The sequence below is a fragment of the Hypomesus nipponensis genome, chromosome 19 (genome assembly GCF_054491055.1).
Source record: "Hypomesus nipponensis isolate SF chromosome 19, ASM5449105v1, whole genome shotgun sequence".
In the NCBI taxonomy this organism is placed as follows: Eukaryota; Metazoa; Chordata; class Actinopteri; order Osmeriformes; family Osmeridae; genus Hypomesus; species Hypomesus nipponensis.
Window position 1 is genome coordinate 6,047,501 of NC_140379.1, and position 25,261 is coordinate 6,072,761.

General features: G+C 50.5%; 1 protein-coding gene across 3 annotated transcripts in view; it reads left to right on the top strand.

The window, feature by feature from the left end:
• nfatc3a (nuclear factor of activated T cells 3a) overlaps window positions 1-25,261 on the top strand; it is a 46,644-nt gene that overhangs the window by 11,114 nt on the left and 10,269 nt on the right. For all 3 annotated transcript variants that reach the window (XM_084683010.1, XM_084683008.1, XM_084683011.1), the window contains exons 2-9: window positions 506-1,628; window positions 4,655-4,817; window positions 15,256-15,455; window positions 15,945-16,117; window positions 16,228-16,368; window positions 20,885-20,940; window positions 21,107-21,233; window positions 22,930-23,982. In XM_084683010.1, coding sequence (XP_084539136.1) covers window positions 506-1,628; window positions 4,655-4,817; window positions 15,256-15,455; window positions 15,945-16,117; window positions 16,228-16,368; window positions 20,885-20,940; window positions 21,107-21,233; window positions 22,930-23,982 — 3,036 coding nt within the window. The remainder of the gene's footprint in view (window positions 1-505; window positions 1,629-4,654; window positions 4,818-15,255; window positions 15,456-15,944; window positions 16,118-16,227; window positions 16,369-20,884; window positions 20,941-21,106; window positions 21,234-22,929; window positions 23,983-25,261) is intronic.

Here is a 25,261-nt window from a genome sequence, read left to right on the forward strand (position 1 = left end):
TGTATTGTTTTAGAGGGCAATCCTCCTGTGACAGGTGAACTACAAACAAAGTTCAAAACAAAGCGACATCAGCAAAAGCATCAATAAAAGTGATTTGTAGCTGCCATTGGTAATGGATGGCCTTGGCCAGTCATATTATCATTCTCACTGGTGCATATAAAATCGCTACACAAACAGTGCTCATAATATTGTGTTGTGCAAGTATTGGCATACTCCTATCAGATTAGTGGATTACTTTACGTCATACTTTTGTCAACCCAGGGCCATAGTGAGCTTGACCTGTGTTTGCTAGTCTTGGGTAACGTATTGTGTTCTGAGAGGTATCTTTGCCTGTGTCGGGAACAGTGGAAGTCTTGGCTACGCACGTTTAGTTCTAGAATAAAGCACCCCCTGTGCTGGTATTATAAAGCATTTAGCCTAGGTCTAAGCATGGACTGAAACGCGCTACAGAAGTTAGAACCTTAGTCATTCACTTTTTCATTTTTTTTTTTAATTCTCTGTTTAGATCTGGAGCCTGATGACAACACATCGTTCTACATCCTCAACGTGGGCCAGCATGTAGTCCCACTGCCAGGCATGCAGTCTCACTCCCAGGTCATCAGCACCTCGCCCCACCTGCAGTCCCACAAGGCCTACGAGCCCATCTATGAGGCCCACCACCAGGGCTCCAAGTACAGCCCATCCCCTGGAGGGCCTCCCAAGGCCTTCGAATGCCCCAGCATCCAGATCACGTCCATCTCCCCCAGCTGCCAGCAGGAGATGGACGCCAACGAGGAGGAGCTGCGGGCCAATGGTCCTGACAGGGACTACCACGAACGGCCCCAGTCCAGGGACCACCTGTACCTGCCCCTGGACCACTCGTACAGGGACTCTTCCCTCAGCCCCAGCCCCTGCAGCAGCCTGTCCTCCAGGAGCTGGTTCTCAGACGCCTCCTCCTGCGAGTCCTTCTCCCACGTCTACGACGACGTGGACTCGGAGCTCAACGAGGCCGCCGCCCGCTTCACCCTGGGCTCGCCGCTGACCTCCCCCGGCTGCCCCTCTCCCCACACGGGTGGCAACCTGGAGGAGGGCCCCTGGCAGCACCACAACCCCGCCTTCGTCCACTCCCATTCCCTCACCCTGTCGCCGCGCCAGTCGCCGTGCCACTCGCCGCGCACCAGCGTGACCGACGAGAACTGGCTGAGCCCGCGGCCGCCGTCCCGACCCTCCTCCCGGCCCACCTCGCCCTGCGGGAAGAGACGCCACTCCAGCGCTGACATCTGTTACCAGGGCTCCCTGTCCCCTCACCACTCCCCCACGCCCACACCGGGCCCCTCACCCCGGGGCAGCGTGACAGAGGACACCTGGGTGGGAAGCCCCTCCATGGGCATGTCCCCCTTCCAGTGCTGCCCCTCCGAGGCAGACATCCCCTCCAAGACCAGGAAGACCTCCCAGGACAGAACGGTCTTGCAGCCGGGGAAGGGGGACCAGGTGATGGAGGAGCAGGGGATCATGTCTCCCCTGCTGGACTCCCCCTCGGACGACGCCATGCACTGCCTGAAGAAGGACGGCCCGGGGGAACAGTTCCTGTCGGTGCCCTCCCACTTCACATGGAACAAACCCAAACCAGGCCACACTCCCATCTTTAGGTGCGTACCCAGCATGAAACATGCTGTCACCTTCTTTATCATCGCCTGGCATGGAAACATGTTATCGTACTGTTACTCAGAATTAGGCCAAGGTTATGATTGGGAGATAAAGAGATTGATATGTATCTTTATTAGCTCAGGGGAAAGTCTTCACAATGCTTCAGGGACTACGTGTTACAGACTAACTCAATAAATATATAGTTGCTAGTATTGAGGATCACAGAGTTTAGCAACTGATTTCTGTATTAGGTAACACGTTATATCACTCTGTAGATTGGAAATCAGTGAGAGGCCTAGGACTTTAAGACAGAGAACTATGAAGCTAAAGTGGACAAGAGTGTAACACAAGGCAACTGGTGTCTGGGGCCAAGCACATGGTCACACGCGGCACTACACAACCACACACACACAGAACCACAAAATTACAGGGCAATAAGCCCCACCAAACATCTCTTGATCTTCATGACGCACTTTCTCAGACCAGCGGTGAGGAGGGAAAACTGACTAAAAGAGGGCAGAGAGAGAGAGAGAGAGAGAGACAGTCTGCTTTCCGGCCCTCCCAATGTGTGTAGCAGATGACCGCCTGGCCTTGTTTGTGTGCACTGGCCCCTAGCTCTATAAATCAGCACAGGGGCACATGTCTCTGAAGGGGGCCACCATGCGCCTGCCCTCTCTTGCCCCCTCAGCGCTACCCCCGCCCCATCCAACCCCCCAACCCCGCAGCCCTCCCACTGATGTTCATCACACACAAACACAGCCCGAATCACACACAGTCTGGCTGCTCATTCAAAAAAAAAAACGAACAAACAAACACTCACAGACAGCCCAGCAACCTCCAGACAGCCCTCCGCATCCAGGTAGTCAGCAGAAGTCAAATGATGGTTGTTGGAAATCGTCGATTGATTTCAATCGGTTATTGGTTGGTTTTAGCTATGGGAAAGACATGCCGTGTTCATTCTTTTGTGTGCGTGTGTGATCATCGAGAGTCTGTTTCACTGCGAGTCTGTTGAGAGAGGTTCTGGAAGCGCCTCTAGAGAAGCCATATGTGTGTGTGTCTGAGTCTGTGTGAACGAATGAGGTGTGTTGAACAGATGGCCCAGGCGTTTGTTGGGTGGGTTTCTCTGGCGCGGTGGCAGAGCAGGCTGGATTGTGATGGGGGGTCTCGGGCTGGGTTTGGGGTTGTGCCCCTCCCTCAACCTCGCCAAGGCTTACAAGAACTTTGTTTGTGTGGCGGGGCGACGTGACTGGGGTGGGAGCCCGCTGTACAATGCGGACACCCGAGAAAGGTTACGCTATTTCAGGCCACGGGCGCTGCTTCGCCACCCGGTTCAGGTTTCCTCCGGCCCTCTCTCCTGTTACCGTGGCAGCGGTGCAAACATACACTTCCTGGGTTATGTCATGTCCGAGAAGGGGAGGAGACAGGAGGCTGACACCCTCTTTGTTGTGTCGACCTCACCTGACTGGACCTTATTATTGGTAGAAAGATGAGGGGAAAGGATAAAAGCGCAGATCAAGAAAAGAACAGAATAACTGCTTTTGTTTGAGCAGTTCTTACTCTTGAACCATCTATCAATCTATCCACGGGAGGTAATTGAATTGTCAAATTTGTTGGCTGCCGAATAGACAGCAACACAATACCCCTCATTGACTGAAATGTCAGAGACTCAAACTTTTCTGTAGGCTAGATAGTTATTTTTCTTTCAGGTCCAAAGAAAGCGAGCTGCACATTTTTCTCATTTAGCCTGACAGGTGCTGTCCACAGCTAGACAGCACTTGATGAAGTCTTGGAGAGCCCCCAAAAAAGTAAACGAGTCACTTTTGCTTTTAGAACTTTTTAAACATTCCCCCCCCCCCCCCCCCACTTTGGTTGTTTTTTTCATGTCGGAGATCTGCCATGTGAGAGAGCGGGCCTGTTTGACATAATTGCATGGCAAAGCCAGCCTGCTGAAAATGCCCCAATTTACATGGAGGCACAAAGAAGCCATGGTGCTGAGTTGAAGGAGGAGGGCTGCCGTGCCAAGGTCCGCCTGCCAGTGAGGCAGCACATCCTGGCACAACCCTTCCAGTGACGGAACACGCTTACTCATAGGTCGTAGCACAAACACACGCGCGCCCGCGCAAGCCAGTTTCATTTCTCCTCATGCATACTGCATTGTGCTGTAACAGAGGAAACTGTCTTCCCTCTAACTGTTAACCTCCACACCTGGATGGCACAGATACAGTGCTCCGGAGCTACCCCTCAACATGTGTTGTTCGTCAGGGCTTTGGGGCTCTGTAGCAGGTCTAGCGTAAGCGGGTCGCGGGATCTCCTGGTTCTAGCTGAACTGAGCGGTCTCCCAAAGCTACCCGCACATCAGAGGCAGCTTGTCCGTGTGGAGGGACATGATGGGGGTGTTTAATTTTGAGTGCAGCTGTTCAAATATGATTGTGGCCTACATAGATAAAAACACACAGAGGGGAAAAACACACAGCAACAGGCCCTGTGACCCACTCCAGATCCAAGCTGTGGAACACGCCAACCCCTCGCTCCATCTTTTAAACTTGCAAAAAAGCACAAAAAATATTTTTTTTTTTCTAAAATGATTCATTAGTTGTGTAAGCCCCTTCACTTGGACAGCTATGGCTTTATGGTGTTTTTTCAGTTTTTAGGGAATTCCCATGATTCACTGTGAGTTTGGGGTGAATATGCTAGCCCCCATCTAACCCCTGTAGTGTTCAGAATGTGTCATAACAAATGGTAGTCCTTCACAAAACAGTTTCTAAAGGTTATGATTCAGTGTGAACCCCTGCCTCCCTCCGACCTCTGTATACTGGAACGTGTGTGTCACTGTTTCTCCATGTTACCGCTCATGCACCACTGTGCTTCTGTCTTCCGTTTCTGGTTCAGTTCAATTAAATCTGCTCCGTATTATTTTGCTCTTCATTTTCACACAACCGGAGGTGCACAGAGTGGGTTATTCATGCACCGTGGTATCTTGTTGATTGAGAGGCATTCTTATCATACTGTGTATGTGTGTTTTTCCCAGGACCTCCTCCCTGCCCCCTCTCGACTGGCCCCTGCCCAGCCAGTTTGGCCAGTATGAGCTGAAGATCGACGTGCACCCCAAGACCCACCACCGGGCCCACTACGAGACCGAGGGCAGCAGGGGAGCAGTCAAGGCCGCCTCCGGAGGTCACCCCGTTGTCAAGGTGAGATGCTTAGCCTATCGGCTTAGCCCATAGCGATGGTATAGCCACTTACCACACAAACACCAGGAGATGGGACCATACTGTATACACCGTATGCCAAAAAGCACCTTATATTACCCTATGCTGTAGGTCTGTGGTTCTCAACCCTGGTCCTCCTGTCTTACATGTTTTAGATATTTCCCTGTTCCAACACAGCTGATTCAAATGAATGGTCGTTAGCAGGCTTCTGCATAACTAGGTAACGACCCATTTATTTGAATCAGGTGTGTTGTAGCAGGGAAACATCTAAAACATGCAGGACAGGGGGGTACTTGAGGACCAGGGTTGAGAACCACTGCTGTAGGTCATGGGCCGTTTGTTGTGACTGTCTGATAACACAAGCTGATATTACATAGGTAGGCCTGTCCCCTAAGCACCTATCACTATCCCAGTACCTTTATGCAGTAGTCACGTAATCGTGACGTCGCAGAGACAACCATAAATCTGGGAGTAGAACTTGAGAAGCCGGTGTGAGAGAGAGGGAAGGATGATCCGCGAGAAGTGACCTGTCTCACCTCGACTACCAAACCTCTTCCCCGTGGTGAACAGCTGTGGGTTGTTGAATACGGGCTGTTGCCAAGTCGACCTGAGTCGTCGATTTATCTTTTAACAACCCCGCTCCCGGAAGGAGGGAAGCTAGCTTACACCAGAGCTAAGGCTCGTTTTACCTGTTGCATGTCAGTATTGTCATGCCGTCACCCCCGCCTCTCCCCTTCCCCCCTCCCCCCTCCCCAACTCCAACCTCACACGGGGAGGAAGACTGTTGAAACAGGCACACAATCTGCAGCGGTGTCACCACAGCTCAATTAGTTCCTGTGTTATATGAGAGCCAGCGCCACACTGCCTGGACCCTCTTCAGTGGGCCACCAGCCAGCCAGTAAGTCAACCATCCAGCCAGCCAGTAAGTCAACCATCCAGCCAGCCAGTAAGTCAACCATCCAGCCAGCCAGAAAGGCAACCATCCAGCCAGCCAGTAAGTCAACCAGCCAGCCAGTAAGTCAGCCATCCAGCCAGCCAACGAGCCAGCAAGGGACCTAGTGAGCGTGCTAGTGATCCAGCCCACCAGTCAACTATGTATCCAGATACACAGGGAGCCAGGAACCCAGTGAGCCATCAAGGGGCTAAATATTTCATGGCCACGGTGTCAGGGTCCCATTGTGTGGGGAGAAGGATGCTGGCACCACTGCCGGCCGTGGCCACTGTTGCATAACCCAACAATGGCTGACCTTATAGGCCAGGAGACTTCGTCTGTCAACCCCCAGGATGAGCTCCTGGTGGATTTAACCTGAAAATTGATTGAAATGTTCTGATAGTCCATGGCACCACAGTGTTTGGCCTTAGAAACCACTGAGATGGTCTTAATGAATGGATTCCTCTCCCCCCATCTGTTCCTATGGTTGCCTGATGTCTTGGATGGATGAATTGACCCTGCTGACCCGTGGTTGTAATTGTAGAGTGTGTTCATCAGGTCTAGTTATGCAGACAGAGTCCTGCTTCTCTGCCACTCTGAGATAATGGTTAACCACCTCTTCTAGAGACCCTAATTCCCCATACACCATGTGTGAGGATGCATAATTTAGCTGTAACATTTTAGAATCTAGGCATTTGGCCGCATTTGCCGTCATTGCTAGCTAAGGAGGGAAGCATTTGGCTGTAGGATTAGTTTGATTAGCTTGTTGATTTGTGTTTGTATTTTGTCAACTGGGCTGGGGTACTACGGTGTAGGGCCGTATCTTACTTCATCTCTGGGGTATGTCTCAGAATGCTTTCATGTCAACCTAAAGTTCTGTTATCACGCGAGGATGATATCATCTCGGTCAGGCCGGTCTACTGGACTCTTTGTTTACTAAACAAATGTCCTTATTAGACTGTTGACAGTGTTTTTCTACGTACCTTGCAAAGAGAGCCACACCAGAAAAATGTCAACAGTTTGTGCTGAAGGCATGACTGTTGTTCCAGAAACCCTCGATGAAGCTCATTCGAAACTTTCTTTAATAATTATTATCGCTGCGTAGACACCTCTGTCACCGGGGGCCGACCGCTAACGACAGTGGCATGCTCAGCAGCATGTTGCTCGTCGCGGCTCGGGCGTGTGTCGTTTGCTAATCCTGGGAGGTTGGACCCCGGCGCCCCTCGAGTGCATGTGACAGCAGCACCTGCTCTCCACGGGTGCTCCGCTCCTCCTGTGGGCTCGCACTCCGGTGCGCTGATGTCATCAAATGATGCCGCAGCGGCCATCTGGACACGGTGTGGGCTTCCTTTTGTCACCGCGGAGGCACCCCAGATCACGGCACCGCCGAGATGCTACGTCAATAAATACAGGATCACACCGGGAAGGGAACGAGGGGCCGGGAGCCTGTGTGACTTAGCCCCAGGGACGAGAGGAACGATGTGTGTTTGTGTACTGTGTGTGTGTGTGTGTGTGTGTGTGGTATGTGTGTGTCTACAGGTGTTTTTGTTGAGAAAAAGTAGAAGAGAGAGACACACGTATACATCATTCCATGCCATCTGCTTTGTGTCAGGGCAAGTCGTGTTACTCGCACTGGCCCCTTTTTCCCCTGCGCTACTGAGCTTCCACTACCCATCACCCCCATTCCTGCTTTCAAGACAGGATTGTGTTTACACGAGAACAGCCGGGGCTGTGTCTGCAGCGTTCTCGTGATCTCTGCAGAACGTGGACGAGCAGCTTGTCGTGGTGCGGGTTGTGTTGGAAAGCCTTCAGGCAGGACCAGGACGACGAGTCGTGAGGCGTGCGGGGATCCCTCCCAGCTAGGAGCCTCTGTCAAACCTGTCATCGTACACGCCTCTCCACAATCGTGTCCCGACTTGTTGAACATCCAACTAGAAAGGACAAAGCATGGTGTGTGAGTCCCTGTGTTTCACCGGCGTAGGCTAGGCAAGAGTACGCCACCGGCCATTTTTTTTGTCTACTTTTGGGGGAGGTGTAGCATACTGTTTAGGGTTCACTGCATCCCGAAGTAAGTTATTATTGCTGTGTCCTGGGGATTATAACGACCAGGACTCTTAACCACAAAGGTCATCAGGCCATCGGCCTAAGCACCGTTGTTTGCGTGAGGAGAACAGTAGCCAAAGTTTATTTTATCGCCCGGTCACTCCCCACTCCCCCAGATGGACATCTACTACACGTCCAAGTTAATGAGTAAGGCAGAGCCTCCTATGATACCTCATGCATGTCCTGGAGAAACGACAGCCTTTGTATCGCACAGGTCTCATTGAGTCATAACAGAGACGTACAGTAGCCATATAAACAAAACATGAAACAATGTGACAGTGTTTACAAAAGGCAATTTGGAGCACTTTGATTCACACAGCTGGGATCTGGGAGGAATGCTGCTTATTCCTGTGTCAACCCATTGCCCTGGCTATGCTAACTAGCATGCCAGCTAGCCTTTGCACGCCAACCCCTCAGGGACCAGTCTGACTACGGGCAGACCATAATCGGCACACCTGTTGCTAGGAGACGTGCAAATCTAAAGCCTCTCTGGCTGAGGTATCTTGTGCGCATTTAACCGGCTTAATTGTGTGCAGGCTCTACCACAAAGGGAAGCAGCCCCCTGGTATTACCTGGTAGACTGTGGAAACAAACAGGTGTGCATGTGCACACACACACAAACTCTCATATACACACACAAACACTCATATACACACACAGACACATGTATATAAGCACACACACATATAAACACACAGACATGCACAATGGGCCAATGAATGCATTATAAAGTACAACTGAAAATAGCAAAGATTTTAAAAAGATAAATATTTGACGACGACCATTTAACATCTTGAACTGGAAGCCACCTTAATAACTCTAAATGAGGCCATGGTGTCTGGTGACTGGGATTTGAAATTGTAGACGTCCACTTCGGTCCAAGAGCGCATTCAATTTCCCCCATGGCCACACAAAGATTTTGACCCCAATATCACCATGATCCCCCCGTCTCTCTCTGTCTCTCTCCCACACACCGTAAAGCTCTCTCTCTCTTTCTCTCCCCCCCCCCCCCCCCCTTTGTCCAGTGACAAAGCGTTTGCCCCTCGTCACTTCTCTGCCTCAGTCTGTTTTGTCTTTTTTTTCCGCGGCTGTTGTTGTTGTTGGTGACTGCTGCTTTGTTGACTGTTTCAATAGTCGAAGCGTAACGAAGAAACATGCAACTCTCTGCAGTTTGAACTGTGTGAACCAGGACTGTTTTCCAGCCCGGAGGTGTGTTACACAGTAAACAAGATGTCGATTGGTCTCGCGCCAACTGCATGTATTTATACGTAGGGGAAGGGGGGGGGCATGGTAAGACGACTGTATCTCAAGAAGAAGGAGGAATAAAGAGAGCAGAAGAGAGAGGGGCGAGGTGGGATAAGAAGAAGGGGTAAAGAGTGACTGAGCTCCCAGAGTAGGCCTGCAGAGCCATATACAGGCCGAGCATACAGTAAACGCTGTGTGTGTGTGTGTGTGTGTATTGACCTTGTTTAAACAAACGACCGACCAGCCCCCTGGCTCTCTGTGCCCCGGTGTGCTGGGTAAACAGCAGGCCTGTGTGTGAGAAAAACTGTGTGTGTGTGTCTGACGGTGGGCCCCCGGCCGAGTCACAGCAGGTCCATCGCCAGACGACATGGACCAGGGGCTCTCCATGACCTTGACAGCCATTGCTCCCACTTTTACCCCTCCCTCCCTCCCTCCCTCCCTCCCTCCCTCCCTCCCTCCCTCCCTCCCTCCCTCCCTCCCTCCCTCCCTCCCTCCCTCCCTCCCTCCCTCCCTCCCTCCCTCCCTCCCTCCCTCCCTCCCTCCCTCCCTCCCTCCCTCCCTCCCTCCCTCCCTCCCTCCCTCCCTCCCTCCCTCACATAAACACACACACATGCAGGCATGCTCACCCCTTCAGGGCTGTAGTTTACATCAACAGGAGCATGTGTAAACCCACACTCTCAATAACCCTCTCTCCCTCTTTCTCCCTCTCTCTCTCTCTCTCTCTCTCTCTCTCTCTCTCTCTCTCTCTCTCTCTCTCTCTCTCTCTGTCTCTCTCTGTCTCTCTCTGTCTCTCTCTGTCTCTCACACTTTCACTCACATTCACAGCCACACACAGGCATGCACACACACACACACACACACACTGCCTTAGGGCTGTAGTTTACTCCAGTGCGAGCGTGCGTAGGACCACACCAACACACACGCTCACGTATACACAAGCACAGACCCTTGCCATGGCAACTGCAAAGAAACACGGCGAAACAACTCGGCGCGTCTGTGAGAAAGTGTCATGTTACCGGAGAGGGCTGGGGCTGAGGGGGTGACGAGGAGCACAGGAGAGATGCTGCCCTCTCTCACTCAATGCACTCCTGTTTGGGCTTAGGGAAAGAGGGAGGTGGGGGTATATTTGGTGGTGCCCAGCATAGCCAAGCTTAGCCCAGCCCAGCATAAGCCCAGAGTCACATCCCTCAAATACTTGTGTTTTCCCTTTCATTTTAATATGAATGTCAAACATTTCAGAGGCTGTTTCTCCGTGTGGCTGTCGCTCTGGGGCCACAGCCAAAATCGTCCCCCCACTATTACAGGATCATCGGAACAGATGCCGTACCAAATAGAGGCCCGGTTCATTTCAATCTTAATATGTAATGGTATCCAGCGGTTTTATTTTAGGGAAGAGTTAGCCTAGCCTATTCCAGCCACGGCAGCAGAGGAACATGTGACAGGTATTAATATCAGCGGGTTTAATATATCTACTGATCCATCAGGCCTTATTGACCAGCTGGTGGGGGAGGATTTTAGAGAGGTTAAGAAAGTGCAGAGACCACCCTCCGGAGGTATTTCACACTGGGTATCAATTCAACAGTGGCGACTGTGGCGATAGGAATGTAAAACATGCTCACAGGATCAGACTGAGTGAGTGTGTGTTTGCGTGTGTGTGTGTGTGTGTTTTGCTTATGTGTATAGATGTGTGTGAGCGAGTGAGTGATTCAGCGCGTCGGTAAGCAAAGTGAGTGTGCGTACGGTACGTGTATTTGTACAGAGTGGGGCTGGAAGTGCATGGCAGCTCCAGTGAGCTCCCGTGTTAACGCCCTTGAGTGGACACCATGCTGCTCGTGTGCTTTGGATTTCTCGATGTTCTCGCTTGAAATATTTTCGCCATCATGTTGGAACTGAAAGGAAACCGCAAAGAAAATAGTTGTTTTGGAAGTGGCTTTAAATGTTACGGGTCACGTAATTAGCCACGGCTTTTATGTTTCTGTTTGACTTGTGCTGTGGATTCACTGGAAGTGCTGAAGTGAGCCTTTCTCTCAAGGCCTATAATCAGTTTTGCCTGGCTTATTATTTGACTTGGAGAAAGCCCCAGTCTGCAGAGTGTGGGGCTGACCACACTGTGGCTCCACACCAAGCCTGGGCCCCACCAGGAGCCTCCGCAGAGGCCTTAACCCCTGCTCGGAGGCTGTTAAGGCCCTCATAGGATGTGCTGTAGCCACGCTCGTTAAAGGGACGATGGAGAGTTGAGTTAATCTGAATTGGCTTAATTGATTTCATATTAGATTGATGAAGGCATTTGTCACCTCTGTATCTCTCTCTCTCTCTCTCTCTCTCTCTCTCTCTCTCTCTTGCTTTTACACATTTACGTTGAGCATTTGCCTATATCCAACAATCCAGTACTGGAAGTACACAGTTGTAACAGTATTACAGAGGTTAGTGCCAAGGAGCGCTCTGTGCTTAACTAGACACAGCAACAATAACATAATCCCTTCTACGATATTTCCACTACAAGAATTCTCAAACACAAAGATTGAACAACATAGTTCTAGTAATCCACATGGCCCGTCACACCCACACACACAGCCACTTCACACACACAGACTGCCTGCCCTCACTTTTACAGTTCATGCACATGACCATAAAGCACTTAAAGCTGCCGGCCTTATGACATGTAGTGATAATCATCAAGTTAGATAAGAGGCTTCTCTTTTTCTTTGTCTCTCTCTCTCTCTCTTCTCTCTCTCTCTGTCTGTCTCTGTCTCTCTATCTGTCTGTCTGTCTGTCTCTCTCTCTCTCTCTCTCTCTCTCTCTCCCCCTCTCCCTATCTCTCTCTCTCTCTCTCTCTCTCTGTGTCTCTCTCTCTCTGTCTCTCTCTCATAGACTGAGGTGGCATGGCGCTGTCTCAGAGATCTGGTTGTGCTTACAGTGTGTTTGAGCCACGGCATGAGGACACAGTGTGACCTGGCCGGCCTTCCCCTCTCCATGCAGTCCCCTAAGCCTCTTAGCCCAGTATGGGTCAACAGGGAGTCACCGGAACTCCTAGAAGGCAGACCTCAGGCACACACGCACGCATGCACGCATCTTCTGCTGGTTTCTTCTAGGAACGGCAGCCTAAGAAGAGCTCTCACTGGCCTGTGATGTTCTATCACAGGTGACTAAGCCCGTCTGCATCCGGTGTTAACGATTAGACTCATGACAGCATATGCTGTTTATCCAACTGCCATGTGCCTTGTTCTACTGCATGTTACTAGCCTTAGCAGAGCCTGCCCCTCGTATTCAACTGACTGACAAAATGTTCAGTTTTAAAGTCCATGGAAATTAGATTTTTTTTTTTTTTTTTTTTTAAGATGGTCATTGGCTGTTCAACCCGAAGCCCAATTTGGACTGAACTGCCTGCCATATTCCCTTTTCCCAAGTCTAGAATGATTCCAAACAACATATCAAAGGGCTGTTGAGCTCTCTAGGGTGGTGGCGTGTGTGCTGGTGCCTATATAAATAGGCTAGGTGTAGCCAGAGCAGAAAGTGACCTATGTGAACCAATCAGGGCTGTGGGCCACACCACGTCCTGCTGGGTCTGTTTGTGTTTCCCCGAGAACACTCTGAAGATTAATGAGCCTAGCCAGCCTGACCCAGCTCCTCCTCCCCGGGCCGCGGCACCCAGCTCTCGTTCCCCAGCCAGGGCAGCCCCTGGGCTGGGCTGGGGGTCAGGGCTCACCCAGAGAGTGGGGGTCCTCGGAGAGAGAGAAGCTCAGCGTGTAAACAAGGCTCCAGAGCAGTACGGTCTTTCTAGTTGCTAACTGACCTCATAGCCTCCAACTCTTCAAACTGAAGGCCTGAACACTGGGGGCTTTATGGAGAGGCTCTCTGCCTGGCTGATGGCCCCTCCCACAACCCCAGGGACCCCCTCCTCTCCTCCAGCCCGTGTAGACGCAGTACGTTGGTTCCACTGCTCTGTTTGACCCCAGCGGCTCCCCATACATCTGTTCCAACCCTATATGGGATCATCCAGGTTCAGGCAGAACGCGGAGACCAGAACAGTCGGGGTGAATTGAGTCAAGCTGACAGAACACAGATAGACGTGGTTGCCATGAACACTCCTCCCTGCTGCACACCACAGAGCGCCTTTCAGTAAGCCGGAGCTGGAAAGTGAAACACTCAATCACACACCCTGAAACACAAACCAACCTGGACCAATAATTGGTTTCAGAGAAAGTCAATGTTTTTTTTTAAACCAAGTAAGTGTGGTGTTTCCGGGTCTGGGTGTTTTTCTCAGGTGCATGTGTTGCCAGGCCTAATTTCAGCTTTTCAGTCCAAGGTGAGTTGGGAACGATGAGTGCTCTCTAACACTCCTCTCCATAACACTACTCACTCTCTCTCTGTCTCTGTCTCTGTCTCTCTCTCTGTCTCTCTCTCTCTCTCTCTCTCTCTCTCTCTCTCTCTCTCTCTCTCTCTCTCTCTCTCTCTGTCTCTCTCTCTGTCTCTCTCTCTCTGTCTCTCTCTCTCTCTCTCTCTCTCTCTCTCTCTCTCTCTCTCTCTCTCTCTCTCTCTGTCTCTCTCTCTGTCTCTCTCTGTCTCTCTCTCTGTCTCTCTCTGGTCTCTCTCTCTCTGTGAGTAGTCTCTTTTCCCTCAACATTAATGCTGGTGTGTGACGCAAGCCTGGGGGAGGGGGGGGGGGGGGGGGGCTGGGTGGGTTCACACCAACTGTGGTCGGGGCTGGCCAGGCGTCTTACGTGCCAATGAAAGGACTGTTTCTGCTTTCTTCTCATGGGGGTGCCCTCGTTCTTTAAATTAACGGTGGCATCAGTGAGTGTGTGTGAGTGTGTGTGTGTGTGGAGGGGGAGCGCAGGAGTTGCCATCTTGCCGTCACAGACCTTTGCCAAGCACAACATTCCAACAGTGGTGGATTGTGTAGGACTAGGGTTTTATTTTATCCCAAAAGGAAACCCCTCCCGCTCCACCACCTTCATCCTTCTTTCAACCAACCCCTCACCTGCCTGATGACCATGTCAGCCTGGGAGCCAGGCCGGGCCAGGCCAGGCTGGCCCACACCTCTGTTGGATCCGGAGGCGTTGGCATTTTTAGCCGCCAGGTTTTGTACTGGAGCCCAGAACCACAGCTTCACCAATAAAAGGTGCATTTAAAGACATGGTAGACCTCTTAGACTGGGGTGAGGATCATGTCAGCTACTTTTATTTTCAGGTGCTCTATTCACGCCAGTTTTTTTTTTGCTGATGCTGTGGCACATTGAGTTAGAGTCTGACGATCTTCTTTCACGTCAGTTCTCGTTCACTCGTTTCTTTCCACCTCCGTGTGCTCTCTCACACGCTCGTGTCTCAAACGCGCTTGTGTCTCAAACACGCTCGTGTCTCAAACACGCTCGTGAGCTCTCTCACGCTCGTGTCTCAAACACGCTCGTGTCTCAAACACGCTCGTGTCTCAAACACGCTCGTGTCTCAAACACGCTCGTGTCTCAAACACGCTCGTGTCTCAAACACGCTCGTGTCTCAAACACGCTCGTGTCTCAAACACGCTCGTGTCTCAAACACGCTCGTGTCTCAAACACGCTCGTGTCTCAAACACGCTCGTGTCTCAAACACGCTCGTGTCTCAAACACGCTCGTGTCTCAAACACGCTCGTGTCTCAAACACGCTCGTGTCTCAAACACGCTCGTGTCTCAAACACGCTCGTGTCTCAAACACGCTCGTGTCTCAAACACGCTCGTGAGCTCTCTCACGCTCTTGTCTCAAACACGTGTCCTTCTCTTTCTGGTCGCCATGACTTGTTATTCGATTTGCTTTGGAAAGGAAGAGGCTATAAGGTCAGAGATGATGGTCTGCATAAGGGATATCAGAGCAAATTGTGCAGATGTGGGTATCCTTGTTAACCTAAAAACAGCAGCAGGGGAAAATATGAGAGGGTATTAGTGGAGAACATGAGTGGACCTGGTTGGAGGCCAGAGTTCCAGATGAATCTCCAGCAGCACTGCCAGAACCTGCCGGCTGGCCCAGACCTGAGCTTCTAAACTCTTGAAGCCTGACATTTAGATTCCCTCCAAAAATGTTACAGTTGGAAATTCTGAAATGTTCCTCTATTTTTCTTTCCCTATCTCTCTCTCACTCTTTCTCTTTCTGTCTCTCTGTATTGTCTCAGCTGGTTGGCTACAGCGAGAAGCCTGTCAACCTGCAGATGTTCATCGGGACAGCGGACGACCGCTACCTAAGACCGCACGCCTTTTACCAGGTGCACCGGATCACAGGGAAAACAGTTGCCACCGCCAGCCAGGAAATCATCATCTCCAGCACAAAAGTTCTTGAAATTCCTCTCCTACCAGAAAACAATATGTTGGCCAGGTAGGTGTCACATCCACTCTAGACATAAATTACCCAGCTGTGAGCGTACTGCCATGGAAGCCCCTCCAGAGTAAAAATAACTAAATGTATTATACAGGGTCATAATGTCCATAAGATTTTATTGATTTTTAATTCAAACCAACAGGAGACTAGGCTCAGCAGGAAAAAGTGAGGATTTCCCACAGAGGAGAATACATTCCATTTCCATATTTATGAGTCTGCTTCACCTAAAGTTTATATTTCTCCGGTTTTATTTCATATGAATTCAAAGGGAAGGATTTTCTGGGACTTTTCACATTTACCACGACAATAAATCATATTTACAACATTCGTAATTTGCCACTGATATTTCTTCACAAGAGTCTAGTTACTTCGTAGGTCTGTTTTTACAACTGTCAGCCCTTTGCTAATTTCCCATTTCTCCAATGTTAGCCAGTAGAGTGTGGGGTGCCAGCATTTCCTAACTCTCCCTGCTCTATGTTCTTGCAGTATTGACTGTGCTGGCATCCTGAAGCTCCGGAACTCCGACATTGAGCTCCGGAAGGGGGAAACAGACATCGGGCGGAAGAACACTCGTGTTCGGGTGGTGTTCCGCGTGCACATCCCCCAGCCCAACGGGAAGGTGCTATCTCTGCAGGCTTCCTCCGTCCCTGTCGAGTGCTGTGAGTTTTTGCATCCGGGCCTCACGCATACACACACACATACACACACATCCACGCACACGCACTCACATTCTGACGAGACTGCACGCTGATCTACTCTGCCACCACAGCTCAGCGCTCAGCCCAGGAGCTTCCCCAGGTGGAGAAGTCCAACTTGACCAGCTGCCTTGTCAGTGGGGGAGAGGAGATGGTCATCACCGGCTCCAACTTCTTCCCAGAGTCAAAGGTCATCTTCCTGGAGAAAGGCCCCGGTAAGAGACACACCTACACAGTACCTAAACACATTGCTCATTGCTCAGCTGTTCTGAGTCACAGTTCCGCTCAGAGGAATAGTGCATAATAAGCTACTTTCCTGTAAAACTTTTCACTGTAAAACGCATGAAACAGTGAACACTAGGGCGAGCCTACTTATTGTTTTGCCGCAGCATTAGTATTGTTGAGTGGAGAATAAAGAGTGGAATGACCTCTTTGTGTGTGAAGCTGAATTATACCTACAGTAGCTGAATCACTTCTGGCCTCACAGAGCCAACCACGTCTTGACACCTGATTTACTGGGGGTATGGTAGTGAGGCATGTGGAAGCACCTGGAACTAGTCTCCCCCAGCCACAAGTCTGCAGGCCTGGGGAGCTTTCCACATGGTTACCCCACCTATTACCACAGTCCCACTCTGATTAACTGATAGAACCTCCCTTTACTGACTCATGAGGAGAGTTGTGAAGTGTGGAACATTATTAGCATATGTAAAGCTCCAGGAAACAATACAATACCGGTGGCCGTCAATTTAGATTTCTGTCAAGACTCACACACACACACAGACACACACAGACACACACACAGAGACAATCACACACATACACACACACATCCTTGCAGGGACAGATTTATGGTGAAGGGAAATGCGGTGTGTCAGGTGTGAAGAGAGATCACCTGCAGGGTAGACTGTAGGCTAGCATCTGGTGCTGTCTCCTCTGACGCTCAGGTCATCACACTCTCCTGCCCCCCCCAACCGCTTAGGACATACTGCAGCTGCTCTTTCCCTGGTCGATTCGCCCCGTAGCCTGGCTTGAAATGTTTACATAGATGTAGATGTAGATATGACAGAATGGTGGCGCAATGCACACGCAATCATAAATACTTAGGTTAGACGATTACATGTTTCATATCGGGCTGCATCGTGGTCTATAATTTGGTGTCCTTTTGACAAACGTGACTCCATCTTTCTCTTCCTTCCTTCCTTCTCGCTCTCTCGCTCTTTCGTTTTTCCGTCGCCAATAATGAAAACAAGTGGAGGCGAGTTCCAGGATGGAAACTCTGAATGGGTGGCATTTACCCAACCAGTCGCTGCCTGCCCGGGGCAAATGCAGGACGGGGGAGAAACGGAATCAAGTCAGCACAGGGAGGAGATGCAGGGGTGTTGTTACTGTACCGTCCTCAGAAGGCATTCTCTGAGCGCTCGGATGAAGAAGGCATGGAGGGAAGAAAGGGAGGAGGACTGTTAGGAATGTCTCTGAAGTCATTTTGAGGTGCTTTTAGGCCAAGCGTGGAAGGAGAAGGTAGCGTGGCGAAGGCTTTTCCGTCGAGTCTTTTGTATCTTTTCAGGGGCAAATGGAAACCACAGCAGGGTTAACAAAGAGCTGGAGTTGGGCAAACCCGTGTCGAAGGGGAGGAGCATTGCATGGAGAGAGAGAAAGAGAGAGAGAGAGATAATAATGATTTGGTTCGTCCAAATGATCCTCTTCATCATCGCTAATCCATCTGCTCACGGCAGAGCCATGGAAGAAAATAGGAAGAAAGGAGTTAATGACAGAGAGTTTTCCATTTTCTCTCCCAAACAGAGGACAACAGTTGAATCGCGTCATGTAGGAAACACAGACTTATTGTGGGTTGTCAATAGGCAAGGGTTTAGGGTGGGAGTGCAGAGGGTTTCGGGGGGCTTTGAGTTGATGAGCAAGAGGCCTGACAAGGATAACATCTCTGTGAAGAATAAATAATATGTGATCCTCTTGCCGACTTTAGATCCCCTATTCTAAACATTAAAGTTAATTAGATTGACAGGCTATACAAGCCTTGGTCTTGAGTCTCTCCAGGGTCCCTTTTGCAAGTAGTCAACAAACTACTCAGGGCCCTGGGGAACAGTTGGTCCAGGTGAGTCAGGCTGATGTAAAGAGGTTGTGTGCAGTCCTCAGTTCAGGATCCACTCCCTAGCTCAGAAAAGCAGGCCTTCTCACAGTTAAACACCACAACATCCATACTGGCTCCCCTCCTGCCTCATCCCTTCATGATGCCCTCTTTGTATTCGCTCCTTCAGGTGAGAAAGGGAAACTCAGGGTGGCGAGGAAGGGATATAAAGGAGCATTGTTCTGAGAGGGAAAAATAAAGTCGTCATTTCAGAAAGGAAACAGGTTCCTGACAAGAGTACTTTTAGTCTTGATGAAGGTGGAGGTTTACACAGGGTAAACACTGCCTGAATAAAGTAACATCTAATATTCCAATCCTTATGTGTTTTTGCCTCTGAGACAAAACATCTAAAAGCTCAGTTATTACAACTCAACTGATTTTTCCTCTCTGTTTTGGTGGTTATTACAACACAATAGGTGTAGTATTATTTCAGTACATTTTTTTGTCAGACGGGGTGTGGGACAGCATTCCTGTTTGAGCTTGTTTTCTGACTGCAGCACATGTGGGGCCCTCTTGCTCCCACCTGTTTAATGTCAACATGAGCCGCAGAAATACATTGTGCTCAAGTCGGTCCGAGAGGCACCCAAGGTCACTCACTCATTACTGAAAAGCTGCCTGGCTCTATGTGAGCGAGAACCTCACTGAGCACTTCAGAGGGAGCTAATCCACAACAGGATTACTGCTATATGGACTCCTGTTATAACGCTAACCTTAAACCCAGTGACATCTTGGAGCCACATGAGGGCGAAGGCAGGCACAGTGACTAAATGGCGATCGTTAGGATGTGGGAGTGCACAGAATATGTGACGAGTCTTATCTGCGTGTGGAGCCGAGAGGGACCTCTGGGGCTGGAGCAGGTGTGGGACGGCTGTGTGTGGAGATGGGGGAAGAGAGAGAGAGAGAGAGAGAGAGAGAGAGAGAGAGAGAGAGAGAGAGAGAGAGAGAGAGAGAGAGAGAGAGAGAGAGAGAGAGAGAGAGAGAGAGAGAGAGAGAGAGAGAGAGAGAGAGAGAGAGAGAGAGAGAGAGAGAGAGAGAGAGAGAGAGAGAGAGAGAGAGAGAGAGAGAGAGAGGGGGGGAGGGGGGAGAGAGAGAGAGAGAGAGAGAGAGAGAGAGAGAGAGAGAGAGAGAAAGAGAGAGAGAGAGGGGGGAGGGGGAGAGAGAGAGAGAGAGAGAGAGAGAGGGGGGGGGGAAGGAGAGAAGGAGAGAGAGAGAGACAGACAGAGAGAGAGGGAGACAGAGAGAGGGGAGAGAGAGAGAGAGAGAGAGAGAGAGAGAGAGAGAGAGAGAGAGAGAGACCTTACGGTCGAGTGGGAAGGCAACTCTCACAGGTGCAGAGATGTGATCAGGGCTATCACGTCACGTGAGCACCACACACAAACACAGAGGCGTATTTACAAATGAATGGGAGGCGGTTGCAGTTGTTGTGCCATAGAACAAAAGGGGGATGATTGCACAAGGAGTTGCAGCGGCTGGATTATTGTATGATGGGACAGCAGTGGCGAGGATGGGGATTTCTGTCTCGGGGCCAGTGTTTCCCCAGAATGTTTTTCTCCCGACTGCTTTCTGAAGGGCTGCCTTAAGATGTCTGGCCAGATAATTAGGTCTGTTGTAGGAGAACTGGAAAATGATGGGATGTTTCCTTGCCAGAAACCTGGCAGGCATTCTAAAATAAATAATAAAATAATTGTTATTCCACTCGTCTCCTCATAATTCTTACCAGGCAAGACAAACAGCAGGATATTTAGAGTTTGATTTCTATTTAATAGCTGTAAAAATATTCTCCCCGGGGTTGCTGGGCTCATAAAAATGACATCATAGGATGTCTCAGGTCCCCTCAGAACAAATGGATATCCTATGCTTTCGGAAGCTTCTGTGGTTCCTAAGTCCTGTCAGTTTGAATAGAGCGCACACTCCAACGTGATCATTTGATAAAATAGACCCCAGAGAAAACACCTCCAGATGAAGGAAATGGCTCAACAGAGTAGTAGACCAGACTGGAAGATGTGGCTGGACTAGACAATCATTGAACGTCCTCCTAATGATGTGTGGCTCATGTGGAGGTGTACATATTGAGTGTACACCGAGTGTACACCTCCATATGTATTGTCAGGTTTTTCCCTTTCAGCTTCAGCTGCTCTGTGATCCATCAGTTGCATGGCCCAGTGAGAGGTCTGCATTTCCCATAGAAGAGAAACCCCTGTCCCTTTATGCTTTTCTAAGAGACTTATTTAAGATATATACAGAATTATTATTCAGTGTACCGCAGTTTATATCCCCCCAGATGGACGCTGATGCGAAGTCCAAGAGCTGACAATTCAATTTAGGGAGGAACTGATGAGCTCCTTGGTGTCACAGTCATCTGCTCGATCCATTTGTCTGTTTTTGCGGAGGAGGGAGGCCTGTCTCCAATAGAAGTCCTCCTGGGCGCCTCAGTTCACTCATCATGCGAAAAGCAGACCGAGAAAAGACCTTTTCTGGCCAGCCTGCATCCAAGCAGAGATCCAATGATGTCCGCTTTGGTCTTTGGCTTCAGTGTATCGGTCAAGTGTGTTTTACTCATCTGTCATGTCTCATCTCTGCTCTGCTAGATGGAAGACCACAGTGGGAAGTTGAGGCCAAGATCATTCGGGAAAAAAGTCAAGGAGTAAGTTTTTTTTTTATTCTTTTTTTATTCCAGCAATGCTGAAGGAATACTGTGGTGTATTATACTATCTGCTGCATACACAGTAGGGTTAGCCTAACCCTCATACCCCCATACCCCTCATAATCCTAACCCTGTATTGACGGTGTGTTCAACCTGTTTCTGCCAGTCAAGCATCGTGGTGGAGGTCCCGCCCTACCACAGCAAGACGGTGACCTCATCCGTGCAGGTGCAGTTCTACGTGTGCAACGGGAAGCGCAAGCGGAGCCAATCGCATCGCTTCACCTTTCTGTCAGGTGAACACCTTGCACGCAGAGCTTCAAGGCTTCATGTTTGTTTTTTTGTTTTTACCCAATCACAGAGCAGAGGTTTCAAGGAGCGCAGTGATATAGGTCCATTTGTAAACTCTGGTTCTCTGACATCTCCACTTGCTTCCCAGGGTGGTTAGAGTGAGTTTGAGTGGAGGCAGAGGCAGTCACGGAAAGCAGCGCACGCCATGCTGTCGTCTGATTGGCTGTGCTAACCACGTTCCAGTTTGCATGGCTGTGGTTTAAAATGGGCACCTTGACGAACAGTTACACCCGCACCTGCCAGCTGTTCATGTTAAGCAACTGTAAACTTTGTAATCAAGCCCTTTTTCCGGCGTGGATTCATCAAAGTTTTTGGTATGCAAATGCACGCTGTCCAGGAAACTTTGACCACACTCCGACCAAGGATTGTGGTTTCCGTAAATGGTCGTCTCTGTTCAGTATATTTTTTGACATTTGGATTCCCTCATGGTTTTTGATTACGCTTCATTTTATTCCCCGTTATGTGATATTGTTATTGTTTTCACAAAGAGTCAAACCGAAAACAGCGTTGGCGGAATATAATGACATGTGAGCATTTTTGTCCCCGGCCTCCAGCCCTGAGATATACCGCATGAGTGTGTATATAGGATGTGTGTGCGCGCATGTTTCTGTGTGAATGTACGTATACGGCCCCAGCCCCTCCACCCACCACCCTTTCTCCGTTTGCAGCGCGCCCACTCATCATGCACTTCCTGTTTTCCCCGCTCACAGACCAGGACAGCCAATCAGAGCGCTGCACAGGAAGCACACTAGCTAGGACGCTGACACTACTATTGTTACCACGGACACCGCAATCTTAATTGTGGCAAACAGCCAGGATGCCGATCAGTGTCTCCGCCCCCGCACCGTGGGATGCCGGGGCACAGCCTAATTCTGCTCCCTTCTCAGAGGGGAAATGTCAGCGAAAGTAGTAGAGTGGATGTCTGGAGATTTGGAGGTCTCTGTTCAGTATGGATAGACGTATCGCTCTGGGGCATTAGCGCCAATGATACTTTGTAACATAAAAGACCTGTTGGGGACAACTAACCAATAACGAGAAAAGAAACGGTGTTTTTGCCTCTTTCATGAACTTTGAGGAGGGCAGCGATGGGAGTGAGGCTCGGCGCTGGGGCGCTGGGGCGCTGGATACTGGTTTGTCTTGGTGGTTGTGAGTCGGGCTGGAGGGCTTTCTGCTTTTCCTCATGCAGCCCTGCGTATGGTGGCACTGAAACAGCAACATATGCTCCCCTCGACTCTGAGCTGGCCCGATAAAAATAAAACCCTAGTCACAAGGCAGCAGATTGGGAAATAGGTTACCAGGCACCGTGTGGGAGTGGGAGCTGATGTAAGGAATGCCCCGGTTTTATTATAAGGATATTTCGTTTACGTTCCTTTTGCCGTCTCTGCTTTGAATACTTGAAATGAGACAATATCTTGACTTTGTAAATAGCAAGTCTTGGACTGATTATTGAACTGTTGTCAGAATGACATTAACAGGAAATTATTAGAACATTACTGATTACTATCTTGTTTCATGGAAATCAGTTGTTGTGATCATCATGCACACATTCATTCACAATGACACATCTAGACGATTGTATGATAAAAAAAAACGAATTAACCCCGCCCCTTTCTCTGTCTTTCTCTTTCTTTCCCCCTCCAGTACTGGTGAAGCAGGAGCTCAGAGAAGACATGGACGCCCCTGCTGTGCCCCCCATGTCCATGTCCATGCCCCATCCTGCCAGCCTTGTCCGCACCCAGCTGCCTTCCCCTGAGCAGGGACACCCGCCGGACAGCCTTCTGTCCAGCTCCCCTCGCGGCCTGGCCCCAGGCCCCGGCCCCAACCTGCTCCCCCTGCAGTCCTCCTGCCCCCCCATGGGCTCTCCATCCTTCCAGCACCTGCCCCACCTCCAGGGCCGCAGCCTCCACACGCCTCCAGACTGTCACATGACATTTCACCCCGGCTCCTCCGCCCCTCCCCCCAGACCCGCCTACCAGCCTATGCACAGCCACGTCCACGGGCACGGGCACAACATGCCCTACAACGGTCAACCCAGTCTTCCCATGAACACCGGAGCCCCCCAGGGCTACGAGAGGATGCCTTTCCAACAGGACCCTCCCCCCCCTCACCCCATGGGGCTGAGCATGGTGTACCATCCCCCTCCCTCCACCAACTCCCCCACCGCCCCCAGCCCAAACCCCAACAGCACACCAAGTCAGCCTCCGACCCACTCGTCCCCTCACCTGCACGCACTGGGCTACCACTGCCCCAACCCGGCCCAGGTTCCCTCCCCCAGCCACCCCCTGGGACAGCCCTCCCCTCAGCTGCAGCGCGCCATGGGTTACCACCCCGTTGGGAAGAGGTCCGCCTCCTGCCCCACCCCATCCAGCGCCCCGCCCCGAATGGTCCCCTCGCCCCACTCCGGCCCATCCTCCCCCCAGCTGCACCAGCTGCCCTACCAGTCACCCACCTCGCCCTCCCCCACGGGCAGCCCCCTGGGGCCGCTGCAGCGCTCGGGTCAGCCCTCCCCCCAGGCCAGCAGCCCGGTCATGGCCAGCCTGTCTCCAGTAGGGCCCCTAGGGCACCCCCCGCTGGCCTCCCAGGGCCCCTTTCCTCCTGCTCCGGAGGAGGAGAACCTGAACATCAAGCAAGAGCCTGAGGAGAGGGAGCCCACGTTCCGCTCCATAGGGCTGCAGGACATCACTCTGGATGATGGTGAGACACCACCTCCTCTGTGTGGCTGAGTCGCTCTGCGTCTCTGCATCTCTGCTTTGTCTGCTCTCCTGTTGTCACTCGCTCTTTTTTTCCCTGCGTTGGTTCACTCGGAGGTAAATATAGAGCACCATATACCATTAATCTACATTTCTGGACGAAAGGTTGAAGGGAACACATGTGATACGGCCTGATGATAAGCTAATTTGAGGTAAACCTATACTCCATCATACTTGCTGTATTCCCCAGGGTAAAATGATCACTCATCAAAGTGATTGTATTTCAGCCATCATTTGAAGAGGCAGGCGTGTACACAGGGTTATACAGTGTATATCCGTGCGGTCGTATTGAATATCATAGCACAATAGGCTAATGACTACCGCATTAGAGGCCTTGTCACAAATAGCTTTATCTCCAGAGGTAGGAGATTAATTACACGTTGTCTTTAGCTCCTTAGGATGGAGGGCATATTGCATCAGCACGGCCACTCCGAAAGCACTGTCATGTTTGGACCACAGAGACCACAGTTGTTAGCTGCAGTAATTGCAGTGTGTGCGTGGTGCGTGTGGTTGTGTGTGAGAGAGACAGAAGGAGAGTGTTCTGTTGACGCGAGTCTGTGTACAGACAAAGCCTTTTGCCTTGCTAATTAGGAAGCCAGAGGTCTTGTTGACTAAAGCACTGTAACAAGATGACCCAAGGAGGGGAGTCGACCACATCGGGGCTTTCCTGGACGAAAATCCTCCCTCAGCAAGTAGCACATGAAACAAATCTCAATTCCTCATTTTCAGTCTAGTTTTTACTCTGCCATGCAAAGCCATTCCTACATTTGCAAAATCCAGGTCACGTAATCAAATGAGCAGGAAAATGGCACTTGGTTAATGAACAGCCTGGAGTGGCTGCATCAGGAGGTGCAATATTGTGCTCTAGCAAGGGTCAGGCTAATTAACACAGCCCATTATCAATAAGCCACGTGTGAAAGGCCAACTGCCGGGGAGGGAACGAGTGTAATGCAAATGCATACGCTCTCACGCACACAGTTATGCACACGCCATCAAAAATGTTTCTTTCAACTTTCCGTTTCAGTATCGATCACGTATTCGCTCACACCTTTTCTCTAATCGTGCTCCCCCCCCCCCCTTTTTTTTCACACGCATACACACTTGCATCCACACACACTCTTGCATACACACACACACACACACACATCCACTTTCAAAAGTTGCTCTCTCGCTGCCTCGGTCTCTCCCCGAGACGCAGCTCGAGAAAACGACAAGAAAAAAGT